Below are 14,859 nucleotides of genomic sequence, written 5' to 3' on the forward strand. Positions count from 1 at the left end.
TTGAGGGTTTCCGTTTGAGCTTTGCTGCATGGTATTTCTGTGTTTGTTCTGGAGTGCTTCCAGAACAGGAAATCTAGGTGTGCCCCAAACCTGACTGAGGTTAGTTTTTTAATCAGCTGCATTAGAATTATCTGACAGAACTGATTGGCAGTGAATGAAGTACTTTCATTATTTTTTTTTTAATGACCATTTACTGGTACCATTTCAAGGCGCTTTCCTGTTTATGGCCTTCAGCATTTCTGTTAGTCTAGTCTTGCTTGGAAAGAGGATTCATGGGCATTCATTATTTTTTAATTTATTATATTACTAGTAAAAAAGGCCCGTTTCTGACACAAATGAAACGGGCGCTAGCAAGGTTTTCCTCGGAGTGTGTATGTTTGAGAGAGTGTATGTGAGAGTGACTGTGTGTGAGAGAGAGAGTGAATGTGCGAGTCTGTGTGTGTGAGAGAGAGAGAGTGAGTCTGGGTGCGAGTGTGTCTGTGAGAGAGAGAGTGTATGTGTGAGAATGAGAGTGTGTGCAAGTGCGTATGTGAGACACAGTGTGAGAGAGAGAGAGTGTTTCACACAGATACAGTGTGTGCGAGAGAGAGAGAGTGTGTGTGAGACACAGACTCTCTGTGAGTCTGAGTGTATGAGACCAAGAGAGTGTGTGAGTGACTGTGTGACACATAGAGAGTGAATGTGATACAGTGTGAGACATAGAGTGTGTGAGACAGTGTGAGAGAGAGAAAGAAAGACATTGACTGTGAGAGAGAGAGACAGTGTGTGAGAGAGAGAGAGAGTGTGTGTGACAGAGATACCTCCCCCCCCCCTCTCTGGTGTCAGCCCCTCCCCCCTCTCTCTCTCTGGTGTCTGAGCGTTACTGTGCAGGACGCTGAGCTCTGGCTGTGCTTCAAGGAACTGACCAATTCTATTTAATAGAATGCACCTCCAACATTCTGAAGCTGAGAAACCTTGTGTGGTTGGTCACTTCTGCTTGTGACGAACCCGGAAGTACGTGATGTCAATTCAGGAGATGGATACAAAGAGCAGGAATGCCTCAGCCATGCAGTCAGCTTCAGAACGTTGGAGGTGCATTTTATTATATAGGAAGTGAAGGATAACTGTGTAAATCAGCAGCTGCCTTGTGATGGAGAAAACGATGGCAGATAAAGACCACTTGGCCTATCCAATCTGCCCATCTACTCCAACTGCTCAGTTCTACAATCCCTTTGTGCTTGTCCCATACTTTCTTGAAATCGAATACTGTCTTCTTTTCCAACTCTTCCACTGAGAGGCTCTTCACCTATCTACCACCCTTTCCGAAAAGAAATATTTCGTTACTTCTGAGTCTGCTTCCCCTTTCACTCCCATTCTATGCATCCCCCTTCTACATAATCCTTTCCATTCAAAAAAGCCTGCTTTTCTGTACTACTACTAATCATTTTTATAGCGCTGCAAGACCTAACTAACGCTGTACACATTATATGCAGGTACTTTCCCTATCCCTAGAGGGCTCACAATCTTTTTGAACCTGGGGCAACGGGGAGGGTAAGTGACTTGCCTAAGGTCACATGGAGCTGCAGTGGGAATTGAAACCAGGTTAGCAGGATCAAAGCTCTCTGCACTAACCATTAGGCTATTCCTCCACTCTATGCATTTATACTTTGGAATTATGTGTCTTCTATCATATCTCCCCTATCCTGCCTTTCCTCCAGGATAAACATATTTAGATTTTTAAGTCTGACCCCATACGCGTGCTTATAATGCAAACTGTTGATCATTTTAGTAGGTGCTTCTGAACCAACTTCATCCAGTGTATATTGTTTTGAAGGTTCAGTCTCTAGAACTGCACTTGTAATTGTAAATGAGGTCTTATCAGAGATAAGTTGTCACCTCCTTTTTCCTGCTGGCTATTCCTCTCCCTAAGCACACAAGTATCCTTCTGGCTTTTGCTGTCACTTTACATCCATTAAGCCACATGAAGATCTTCAGATACAATTGCCCCCCCCCCCCCCCCAACCACTTTTCTGTGATACACAAAGAATTTCTCCTATACTATATTACTCCTTTGGGTCAACCCAAGACAAGACTGCATTTTTTTGCATTAAATTTTAGCTATCAAAGTCCAGATCATTCCTTAAGCATTGCGATCGTCCTCATCATAGTAACATAGTAGATGACGGCAGAAAAAGACCTGCACGGTCCACCCAGTCTGCCCAACAAGACAAGGTGATTTCTGCACCTTCCAAGGTGCCTACTGTATTGCAGAATTGGTATCATCCCCAAAAAGGCAAGCCTTTTCAACTAGAGCCAGCCAAAACAGAATCTGCAACCAAAATTGGCCGCTTGGTTTCAGCAGAAACCAAAATAAAAAATGAACTTGCTGCCCCAACAGCCCCCCCCCCCCCCCCCCACCTGACCTAAAAATCAGCTTCCTCCTGGGTCTACCTTGTCGTTAGTGGGTAGTGGGCACAGGAGCCTCCTCACTCGCTCCTGCACACAGACAGTTCCAGTAGAAATAGCTGCCAAGATTTCCTGCAGCCGCCTTGCAAGACTGCCACAAGAGGTCCTGGCAGTCATTTTGAGATTGGAACCAGCATGGGTAGACGACTTGCTCCTGCCCATGCTGATTCCAATCTCAAAATGGCTGCCAGGACCTCCCATGGCAATCATGTGAGGTTGCCATGGGAAGTCTAGGCAGCCATATCTACAGAGCAGTAGCACCGGGCAGGAATGAGTGGGGTTCATTTCTGCCTCTGAAGTGGCAACTAGACCACTATGACTTCTTCAGGTAGGCCCGGGGAGGGCCTAGGAGTGGTCAGGGGGATGAGGGAGTGGAGAGTGATCGTGGGGGTGGGGGGAGAGTTTGGGTTTCAGACTAAACCCAAACCTGCATTTCAGGCCTGTTTTGGTGCTGAATCCAAAACTAAAACCAAACTTCAGTTGGCTTCTATTTCCAACAGCCCTTCTGCAATGTTGTTTATAGTACAAAAACGCTGAAAAGTACCAGACCAAAAAGAGATCACTGCGGCACATCACTTGTAGTGTTTTTTCCTTGGGGGTAATCTCCAGTTACCACTACTCTGTTTCTTCCTACTCATCCAGTTTCTGATCCAGTCAATCATTTTAGGTCCCATATCAAGGACACCCTGTTTATTTATAAGTCTTCTATGGGAACTGTGTCAAAGGCCTTGGTGAAATTCAAGTGCATTACATCAAGTGCTCTCCCCCAATCCAACTCTCTGGTCACCCAGTTAATAAAATTGATCATATTTCTATGATAAGGCCTACATCTAGTAAAACTATGCTTTATTAGCTAGTTTTCTTCCATTTGCATCTTTGCTTTCCTGACTACTTTCCCAGCTTCTTTTATCTTTTCCAGATACTGTGACCTGTCTTCCTCTTTCTGCAATCTCTTGTTTATGAACCTGCTTATCTGGGCTGGGGACCATGGTTAATGCAACAGGATAACTCATGAGTAAACAATCCGAGCACTTCCCTCACCCAGAGGCTGAAGTTCCTGGATTACGAGTGGAATCCTGTACTTGAAGGCACATCGTATTCTAGCATGGCCTCCCAGACCCCATGATCCTTAACAACGAGCACTGCCTAAAGATGTCCAGAAAGAATCCGCCTGCACTGGTCAAAGCAGCATGTATTACTGGGAGAACGTGGGATAAGAGAGCTCTTAAGAGTGGTAAGCTGTTGGCAGGATTGGAAAGAAATATATCTGAATGCTCATCTGAGTAATGAGTAGTGTGTTGAGATGTAATTTGACCACGAAATTCTTTGCAAAATGTCAGGTCAAAACAGAGGGTTTCTGAATGTGGATTTCAGAACTCATAGTTGCCTGAAAGGTTAAATGTAAAAGAAATGTAAGGAGAAATGGATTTTCTATGCAGGGGCGTATCTGCGTGGGGCCACAGGGGCCTGGGCCCCCACAGATTTTGCCCTGGACCCCCCTACTGCCGTCAACCCTCCCCGCTGCTGTTGTTTACCTTTGCTGGTGGGGGACCTCAACCCCCCGCCAGCCGAGGTCCGCTTGCCGCCTTTAAAGATATTTCTTCAGCTGGCTGGAGACCCCAACCCCCGCCAGCCGACCCGACATGTTTAAAGTTCTTCTTCGGCCTCTGTGGCCGTGCTGTAGTTGACTGTTCAATCCAGTTCGGAGTCTGACGTCCCAGCACGTTGAACTTTAAAGATGTCGGGTCGGCTGGCGGGGGTTGGGGTCCCCCGCCAGCTGAAGAAATATCTTTAAAGGCGGCAAGCGGACCTCGGCTGGCGGGGGGTTGGGGTCCCCCGCCAGCAAAGGTAAACAACGGCAGCGGGGGAGGGTTGACGGCGGGGGGGAGGGGGGAGAGTCGTTGGTGGGGAGGTTCTGGCAATGGCGGCAGTGGCGGCGGGGGGGGGGGTCATTGGGGGAGGGGCTAAAATGTGCCCTCTCTCTCTGGCTCTGGCCCCCCCTACCGCCAGAGTCCAGATACGCCCCTGTTTCTATGTATCATGTATATTACTAAAAGTAGCCTGTATATCTAGCAAAGGTCAGAATATATGTAGAGTAGAATAATATATATCTAATGGAGTGTGTCTCCCTACTCAGAGTTGAAGGAAAGAGACAACCTAAACCTTTCGTTATAATTAGCAGAAATAAGCTTTGGGGGGTATGTAGGAGTGCATAGCGGGTGTTATAACAAAAAGGAAAATGTTGTGATTCTACACAGTTTATTGCTGTTAACCGCGATTTCTTGTTTCTGAATAAATAAAGAATAAAAAAAAATAATAATTAGCAGAAGAAGAGACCTTGTTATCTGAAAATGCTATAAATTGTCCAACCAGAGAGAATCTCAATTGCAATTTATGTGCTCTGTATTTTCTCTCTTGCTTGCTGGCATTGTCGTAATTAAATAACAAATAGAAACTTTCTCTAGCAAAGATTTGTTTTAAGTTTATTTTCAGATTCTTTTTCTTTACCTTTTCATGTACTATTTTAGAAAACTGTAATGGCAAAGATTCTTCCAGTGTTTAGTTTCAGTGGGTATCCTGTTTGTCATTGGCACCCCAACTTCCAATCTGCATGGTTCTCAGCACCCAGATTGAGGTGTTCCTTTGGAAATTACAGATACTTGTTGGCATAGGAGCCGACTCTGTGGGTGCTGTGGGTGCTTGAGCACCCCCGATATTGAGAAAATTCCTTGTATGTGTCCAGGGAGGAGTTATTTACATTGGGCTTAACACCTCCAATAATTTTGAAAAGTTGGCTCCTTTGCTTGTTGGCAAAAATGTTACATAACAAATGTTGCCCGTAAAGGCTTTTTGTGCTTGTTGACATACAAAATCTGAATAAAATGTTAATGGGTAAAAAAACTTCTTGAGGTACTCCCTCATCTTGATAAAGTTATTTTTCCGAAAGTCTAGGATCTTCACCGCTGAATGAGCTACCACTTCTGGTACATTAATACTTAACCACACCTTCTAGCAATCATTGGCTCCCAGATGATCACTCATTGTGACATCAGAAACATTCTTTCCATTTGTAAGTTCCGAGTCCAGTATCGCTACCTCCCATATGTGTTCTGTTACAAATTTCTAGAGCAGTTCACCATGCAGAGAATCCAGGATCTTCCTACTTCTAGAGAACACCAATTATCTGGCAGATTGAAATCACCTAGAAATAGCAGTTCCCCTTTCATATTAATTTTGTGAATGTCTACCGTTAAAATCTTTATGTCTTCTGCCTGTGAAGAAGGTCTCTATCACAACAGTATAAATGGATGTTCCATTCTCTTTTTTTCAGATTAAGCCACAGTGCATTCTCCCTACCTTGTAAGACCTGTTACTTTATTTTTTACATGTAATGTCACTCCTCCTCCCTTTCTTCCTACCCTGACTTTCCCAAATAGACCATAACCTTGTATAACTATATCTTAGTCATGGTTCTCTGTGTACCACGTCTCTCTGACAAACTGTAAACCCAAGTCAGCCTCTTCCCATAACTTGTGTAGACCCAGGACTTTAATTCCCATATTATGGACAGTGCTATACCATTGCTGGGCAGACTTCTACAGTCTACATACGCCCTGATCGTAACTGAATAGATAGGGATGGGTTGGAGTGTAAATTTGAAGGGGCTTCAACATTAGCGTCAGAACCTTTAGTACAAGAACAGTGCTGGGCAAACTTCTATGGTCTGTGCTCTGAGAATGGCAAGGACAAATCAAACCCGGGTATTCATATAAGGTATCACACACCATGTAAAATGAGTTTATCTTGTTGGGCAGACTGGATGGACCATTCAGGTCTTTATCTGCCGTCATTTACTGTGTTACTATGTTAGTATACATAGTTCTTGCCCATTTTTCCCATTTACATAGCGTATTTAATGTTTTACTTTCCTGAGGGTTTTATCTACCCATCCCTGCCTATCCTAGTTTAAAGCACTCCTCAGTAGGTTAGCCATTCTGTCCTGAAAGGTGCTTCACCCCTTGTGTGGAAATTTTTTTAGAAAACGAAAATGGATTGGTTTCCATGTTGAGAGCTTCTAATGTTGTTTTACAGTATCGGGAATAATATGTAGGGCAAAACACCATTACTTTAAATTATATTATTTCTGTACGCTGAAGTGAAAACTATCAAATGCAAGGAACCAGGCAGAGTGTTCCTGTAGCAAACTGTTGGGGAGCCTTAACACAAGAGCACGATGTTGTCCCAGAGAACTGCTTGTTTCTGGAGTAATAGGCAAACGTCTGGCTCTGATTACAATGGTACTTTGTCAGGAAAGTATAATTCTCTCTGATCTCCCAATGTGTAAGATGACAGGTCTTAAGATGGCATCATGCCTTGACAGAACAGGAGTGAATGTGTACTGCTCGGGGCTCGATGTAAGGTTTGGAAGTTCATAATTGCACAGTATGAAATTTCACACTGCAATCTGTTTTATCTGGTGAAAAGAATGTCAAGTCTATCCAACGAAAAAATGCAGGGAAGCTTAAGTGTTTCTCTTATGGTGCATTTATTTTAATTTCGTTTTCAGAACCAGCTAATTAATACGACCTTGAGACTGTATTCAAAAAGATCAAATACAGAACCCTTCACTCCAGCTGCCTCACCCAGAACCTTCCCCACCCCATTCCCCTCTATCCCCGTTTCAACTAAGAGCCACCTCACTGCTCCCCTAAGGGTTCTGTACTATACTATATTAGAGGCTTGTATCAGTGGCGCAGCCAAGGGTGGGGGTTCAGGCCCACCCACTTTGGGCTCAGGCCCACCCAGTAGCAGCACACCTATGATGTGGCTGGCAGGGATTCCCAAGCCCCACCAGCTGAAAACTCCCAATAACTTGCCCTCCTGCCTACCTTGTAAATAGCAGATCTTCACCTGCAGCAAAAAGTGACTGATACATACTGCTCGCACTGGCCCCACAGCCTTCCCTCTGATGTATTCCCACCTATGCAGAAACAGAAAGTTCCATCAGTATGAAAGTTGTGGGGCCAACATGAGCAGTGTGTATTAGTTGTTGCTCGCTGCCGGTGAAAATCTGCTGTTTAAAATGGGAAAGGGGGGATGTTTGAGAGACCATATGGCATGCAAGTGAGTGAAGGAGAGACCAAATCACTTGTGGAATGAGTGGGGTCCTTCTGCCCACCCATTTTGGGCCAAGGCCCACGCCCCTGGCTTGTATCCTGTCAAATCCCTTTAAATAAAGGCGCAAGGCGGGTAACAAAAAGACCCAAGCACAACGATTATATAGGTATCAAAACAGTTATACATAAGTTAATCTCCTAAATTCACAAAACATACTCTGCAAAAAGATGTTTTCAGTTTTTTCCTCCAGAATATTTGTGCCTTTTTAGACTAGTGAACTTCCAAAACGAGCTGCTACAAGAAACAAATTTAATTGTTCCAGCTTGAATAAGAAATTGTTTATCATTTATTAAACAACCCCTCCTCCCTTTTCCCCCACTTCTCTACCAGCAAAGTCTAGAAGTCCTTATTCCCTCCCCTCCTCAAAACCTGGAGACCAAGCAAACACTTCACTATCTCATAAGTGCATCAGAGTATAATGTCCTCAATCAAACTGTTTTAAGATTTAAGTTCTCAGACTGTCTGGTGAAGCAGGTCTGCTCAGCACCCAGAAGCACTTCTGGACTCTGTTTGCTACCTCCCACGCAGGGCCGCCGAGAGACTGAGTCAGGCCCGGGGTAGGACCGCTGCTGCCGGGCCCACCCCCCACTAGGATCATCGCCATCACTGCCACAACCCCCCCCAAGGATTGTCAGTGCTACCCATCTGACCCAAGGATTGTCGCTATTGCCGCCCCGCCCACCGCAGCCCGCCACAACTGTAATACCATGGCCGGCGGGGATCCCAAGACCCCGCCAGCAGAAAAGTCTTCCTCCAGCACTGCTATTCTTCTCTCTGCCGCGTGGTATGCCCCTGCGGCTGCTTTTTCTCTCAGGTCATGCATGCTCGGTTTCAAAACCGAGCATGAGCGACCTGAGGGGAAAATCAACTGCTGAAGGCAATGCAGTAGACTGTGAAGAAGAGCAGCACTGCAGGAATATCTCTTCTGCTGGCAGGGTCCCCCGCCAGCCTGCTGTGTCCAGTGTTGCCAGGTGGAAAATTTTTTTCTCACCCAAACGAGCCCAAATCCAGCCCAAAACCCGCCCAAACTCAAACCCCGCCCCTGACACCCCCACCCCCGCGTCATCACCCCCGCCCCCGCCGTCATCAACCCCGCCCCCGCCGTCACCAGCCCCGCCTCCCCCGTCACCGGCCCCGCCCAAAACGTCACTAACCCCGCCCCCCCGCGGCCAAAAAAAACCACCCGAAAAACCGTGGAAAAGAAAAAAAAGAAGCCCAAAAAACCGCGACCCGCCGCGGGCAAAAATTTCCCGCGGCGGGTCGCGGAAAACCGCCCAAATGGGCGGTAAAACCGCCCACCTGGCAACACTGGCTGTGTCTGCTCCTCCAAGTCCTCTCCAGCCTCCAAGGGGTCACGGCGCCAGAGTTTTCTCTTTCCTGCTCATTGGGATGCGATCACCCGGGTCCCATTAGGAGCAGGAGAGAGAGAGACCCCGGCGCAAGGCCCCCCCTTGGAGGCCCAGGCCTGGGGAATTTTGCACCCCCCCCCCCTCTCTGTGGCCCTGCTCCCACGTTTGTCTCTTTCCTCTCTTCCAGCTCCTCACCTGACCCTCCATCTTCCTCACTCATGGGGGCCTACATCAGATTCATTCTTTCTGAGCATCCTAACTCCAGAAATTGATCTTCTCGTTTGTCCCATCTTGCTCCAGTTTCTTCTTATGCTCTCTGCTGGGACTCAGCAATGGTAGGGTGTCGTTTGTGATTGTCCAATTTCCTTGGTCTCCATCCCCGTTGGAATCATACCCATCCCCACTGGAATCTTACCTGTCATAGTAACATAGTAACATAGTAGATGACAGCAGAAAAAGACCTGCACTGTCCATCCAGTCTGCCCAACAAGGTAAACTCATGTGTATACCTTACCTGAATTTGTACCTGTCTTTTTCAGGGCACAGACCGTATAAGTCTGCCCAGCACTATTCCCCGCCTCCCAACCACCAGCCCCGCCTCCCACCACCGGATCTGGCACAGACCATATAAGTCTGCCCACCACTATCTTCACCTCTCAACCACCAACCCCTCTTCCCCTCACCGGCTCCACCACCCAATTTCGGCTAAGCTTCTGAGGATCCATTCCTTCTGCACAGGATTCTTTTATGTATATCCCACGCATGTTTGAATTCCGTTACGGTTTTCTTCTCCACCACCTCCCGCGGGAGGGCATTCCAAGCATCCACCACTCTCTCTGTGAAAAAATACTTTCTGACATCTTTTATGAGTCTGCCCCCCTTCAATCTCATTTCATGTCCTCTCATACTACCGCCTTCCCATCTCCGGAAAAGATTTGTTCCCTGCAAGAATTTAACCCGTCCCCACCCATCCCCGCAAGAATTTAATGGTACCTAAAAAAAAATTCTGGTTGGCTTTCTCAGTCTCTGGGTTCAAGCTGCAGCACTGCAGGCAAGGAAGAAATGGAATTTGGAAGTTGGAACACTGGTGCACACATGTAACGTTCATCTCTGATTCGCTGGCACTGTATTCTGAGAGGTCACCACACGCACGCATCAATAGGTCAGGTGACCTCTGATGCTCGTGCCTGTGCACCATCCCAGAAGCAGAAAGGGTTAATGGAAGACTTTCTACATCTGCACTGTTAAAGCAAAGAGGAGGGGGAGGTGGTACTCAAAGAACTTGGTACTTGGTAGGTGAGAGGCTGTCGCAGGTGCAGTTCACTTCCATGGGAACCCTGCAGGAACTGCTTCCATCTCCATAGGAACCGCTTCAATCCCCATGGGAACCCCGTAGAGCTGCTTCTGTCCCCATGGGAGCCCCACATCCCTGAAGGAGATTCCTGCAGGATTTCAGTGAACCCCGATCCCATGCAGGTCTCTAATGGATTTACTTGCTCGGTATACTGTTATCAGTCACTATTCCTCTCTGGGGCACAGTAAGGATGATTAATCTCAGGTTTGATTCTAAGACCTCAGTAGAGATTCTCCATCAGCCAGAACTGGAAACCATAATGTATGGTGCGTTTCTGTAGGGAAGAGAGAGGAGAAGTAATATACTACCAGGGCACAAAAAAAATCATATTTTTTTTCTGTAGCCCACTCAGGGGCACCTCATTTGGGGGGACAAGTAGCTGATGGGGATATAGTGGGATCTCACTGCTGGATTTACTATTGTTCACCTATCCCAAGCTGTGGTGGATGACGCTGGGAACATTTATATCATTATCTAATGTTTGTAGAGAGACGAACAGCTAGACAGGACATTCTAAGTTTTAGTATAGGGCGATAAACAAATTCTGTAACCTTGGGCAATGACACTGTACAACAATGAGCCAACAGAGAGGAAAGAAACCAAACATCCATGGTTTGCTCAAGGAGCTTTACTGTTCTTTTATCTTGCCTAGAATCAGACTTTAGTTAACATTTGGAGATTGGATTTCATGGCAGAAAGTTTTGCAGGCTCTTTTCATTGTCAATCTGACTAACAGAGCTCTGTTCTGCTATGCTAGTAGAGTGCGGGTTACATAAAAACTTAAAAATAGCATACAGCATATATATCCCAACTATTCATATATATTAATATATATTAATCTGATTTCATAAAGTTTTCAAATAACCACGTCAACTCTCTTTCGAAAAGCATCATAAGACAAACTTTGATGAATGTATAAGAGTAATGTACTCACTTATATTTAATACCTTTAACAGATGGATTTAAGATTTTGAGTTTAGCAAATCAAGGGGCCCTTTTACTAAGCCGTGTAAGCGTCAACGTGCGTCCAACGCATGCCAAAATGGAGTTACCGCCCGACTACCGCCTGGCTCTTGCAGTAATTTCATTTTTGGTACGCATCCAATTCGTGCATCTGAAAAATATTTTTTTATTTTTGGGCATGCGCTAAGTGGCATTTGACGCGCGTAGGTCATTACCACCCAGATTCTTTACCGCTAGGTCAATGGCTGGCAGTAAGGTCTCAGACCCAAAATGGACGCACGGCAATTTTGATTTTGCCACACGTCCATTTTCGGCAAAAAAAGGCCTTATTAGGTGTGCTAAAAAATGTATCAGCATGCGCCAAAACCCACACCTACACTGCCTTTGGACCCCCAAGAGATCTTAAAAGATTGTAGTAATCTGACAATGTTTTTTCTTTCCAGATCTTATGGGCCCTACTCAAATCATACTCAATACCTACTGTACCTGAATGAAATTTACTTTGTGCTACAACTGAAAGCAGCGTGAGCTAAGTCCCAAATCCCATCCATAGGAGCCAACTCTGTGGTTGCTGAGTACCTCCAGTATTGAGCAAACTCCTTCATTTGTGTCAAGGGAAGGGCAATTTGTGTTGTGTTTGGCACACCCAATCATTTTGAAATATTGGCACCTATGATCCCATCCTAACTATTATTAACTGAGCTTTGAATTTCTAGGGCTTGGTGCTTCAGAATAGTGGCATAAATCCTCTCCGAGCAGCCTCCACAGTGTACGGGAGCCCCTTGCAACTGCTCCTAGATCTACTGAGGAGGACCTCCCCATTCTGGGGGTCATTCCTTTAGGGCCCTTAATTTGAACTTCTGTTACTGGCTCAGGGGATTGGCAGAGGGACAGAGAATTCATTACCTTTGTAACTTCTAGTACTGTATGGCTCAAGGCCTTGGTCTTCACTCCCATTCCCCAAGGCCAACAATGGTTCAGGTTTTCAGGATAACCCATCTGCATACAATGGAGCTAGTAGGCATGCTAATCTCTTTCATGCATATTCATCAGGGATATCCTGTTAATAGCCTTTGAGGACTGGGATGAAGACCAAGGCTTAAAGGGATGAGCAAAGATATACAGAATCGGCTACCTCTAGGACTTTGTGATTCAAGGGATGGGTTTAGGAAAACAGAACCCAGCACCTCCAGAATCAAATCAGGATGTTTTTCATAGACACGGTGTATCATTGTAAGGGGATCTTAATTTTTCTCTCTTTTTTTTTGTCCACTTCTGACAGATCCTCCGCCATTTATTCCAGACTGCGAAGGCGATATCCTCTTCCTTCTGGACAGCTCAGGAAGTGTCTCTTATTATGAATTTGCCAACGTGAAGGGATTTATTGGTGAGCTCCTGCAGCCCTTCACCTTTGGTCCTAATGATGTCCAGGCCAGTATGATTCACATCAGCACCACTCCGATCCTGGAATTCCCGTTCAACCAGCACACCTCTAGCCATGCTGTGCAACAAGCCATTCAGGACACAAAACAATACATGGGTGATACAAACACCGGCCAAGCTCTGTCCTTTGCCAAGGAAAAACTCTTCACAGAGCAGGCAGGGGCAAGGGCCAACGTCCCCAAGGTCTTACTGTGGGTAACAGATGGTATTTCCACTGACGACATTGCTGAACCCATGAAGCTCTTGAAGGACATGGGCGTGACAGTGTTTGTTGTCAGCACTGGACGAGGGAATTACAGGGAGCTCTCGGCAGCTGCCAGTCAACCTCCAGAGGATCACCTGTATTTTGTGGATGTGGATGACCTCCCCATTATCACTAAAGATTTGAGAGATTCTATCATAGGTACAGTATCACATAATACTAACATAGTATCGTAACCATGCTTACAGAAAGACTCTAACACAGTGGTTCCCAAACCTGATCCTGGAGGCCCCCAAGCTAGTCAGGTTTTCAGGATATCCACAATGAATATTCATGAGAGATATTTGCACGCGCTGCCTCCACTGCATGCAAATATCTCTCATGAATATTCATTGTGGATATCCTGAAAACCTGACTGGTTGGGGTGCCTCCAGGATCAGGTTTGGGAATCATTGCTCTAACAGAAAGAAGACACAGTACATATGCATCAAGGGTTGTTCCCTGAGTTTGTGGCAGCTACTTTTTCCTATATCATTTACTTCCATTAACCTCCTTGGAGGGCTGTACTTCATGACAAGAGAGAGAGAGAGGCAACTGCCCAGGGCACACAGTTCTTTGGGGACAGAAAATTGAATGACTGCAAATAGGAAACCAAACCAAAGAAGCAGGTGCTAAATTGTTAGCACAAGACCAAAAACAGCACCAAAAAATGTCCAAAGGTAATATTTCAAGGTTTAATGAAATCAAAGTCTGAGTCTTCAGAATCTAAATGTCAGAAGAACAACAGTGAAAAAACGAACACTGGACAAACAGTGGATTATTTACTTCTCTTGCACAGGAGCTGGAGCAGTCAACTAGGTTTATTTTTTTTCACGGGTGTTCTGACACCTACATTTTGAAGACTCTGAAACTTTGATTTCATACAATGTCTACTGACCCCCGATGCAACCTTTTTAGGAGAAATGTGGCCACATTGGGCATGTTTTCTACCAATAAACCTTGGAATTTTCTCCTTTGGACATTATTTTTGAGCTATCTTTTGTGTCTACTGAAACAAATAGGACCTGGTAGTGGAAGAATGCTGCTCTCCTCCTACCATCTACGTTGGGGAAATAAAGGAGATAGCAAAAAATGACTGGGGATCAGAGTGGAGGGAATAGAAGGAGAGAGCTCAGGATGATGACAGGTTGCCACCAATACACCTTCTGCCTTCATGATGTCAGTTGTATTAATAGCAGAATTTCTACATTACAATAGAGAATTCCAGCAGATGTGTTAGCCCTAGAGACAACTGGATTCCTTGCTGCTTGTGACAGGAAGTGCACTGCTGCACCCTGACCCCTCTGACAGGAAGTTTTTGCCAGAGGGAGTGGGAGGCAGCAGGCCTTGAGCATGGACCTTTGTTCAAAGCCCCTTGTTATACTGACTTTAGTTTTGCAGCAGCAACCAAGGGTGGAGGAATACAGGTAGGGTGGCAGCGGAAGTGGTAGTAGGAGTGAAGGTAAATGGAACTAGGGAAGATAAACTGCTGGACATCTTAAGGCACTAGGGAAGGTAAGATAGCTGCATGACACCTTGGGAGGTAGGGTGCTTGGGAGGGAAGTAGGCTGCTAATCATGGGGGATAGCAAAAGTGAGATGCTGGACTATTTGGGGGGGGGGGGGCATATGGATTTAAAGTGGAGAAGGGCTGAAGTTTTGTCTAGAGCATTGGATACCTCTGGGCCACAATGGGGCGTGCTTAGTGCCAATTCTATAATGGCACTTGGCATACCTAATTCATTAAAGAATACTAGCGTAAAGGCTAGTCAGAACACCAAAACTTTGGCGCACCCACCTACAGCATGGCTGGTCTAACTGCACAATGTAACACGCACAATTGATAGCATTCTATAAGTTGCACACATTGGGCCAGATTCTGTAAAT

At 45.7% G+C, this 14,859-nt stretch overlaps 1 protein-coding gene across 2 annotated transcripts in view; it reads left to right on the forward strand.

Annotated features, from left to right (window-relative positions):
- Nucleotides 1–14,859, forward strand: part of VWA1 (von Willebrand factor A domain containing 1) — a 99,265-nt gene that overhangs the window by 38,870 nt on the left and 45,536 nt on the right. For both annotated transcript variants that reach the window (XM_030185644.1, XM_030185646.1), the window contains exon 2: nucleotides 12,572–13,135. In XM_030185644.1, the coding sequence (XP_030041504.1) occupies nucleotides 12,572–13,135 (564 nt within the window). The remainder of the gene's footprint in view (nucleotides 1–12,571; nucleotides 13,136–14,859) is intronic.

Source organism: Microcaecilia unicolor, chromosome 13, assembly GCF_901765095.1.
Source record: "Microcaecilia unicolor chromosome 13, aMicUni1.1, whole genome shotgun sequence".
Classification (NCBI taxonomy): Eukaryota; Metazoa; Chordata; class Amphibia; order Gymnophiona; family Siphonopidae; genus Microcaecilia; species Microcaecilia unicolor.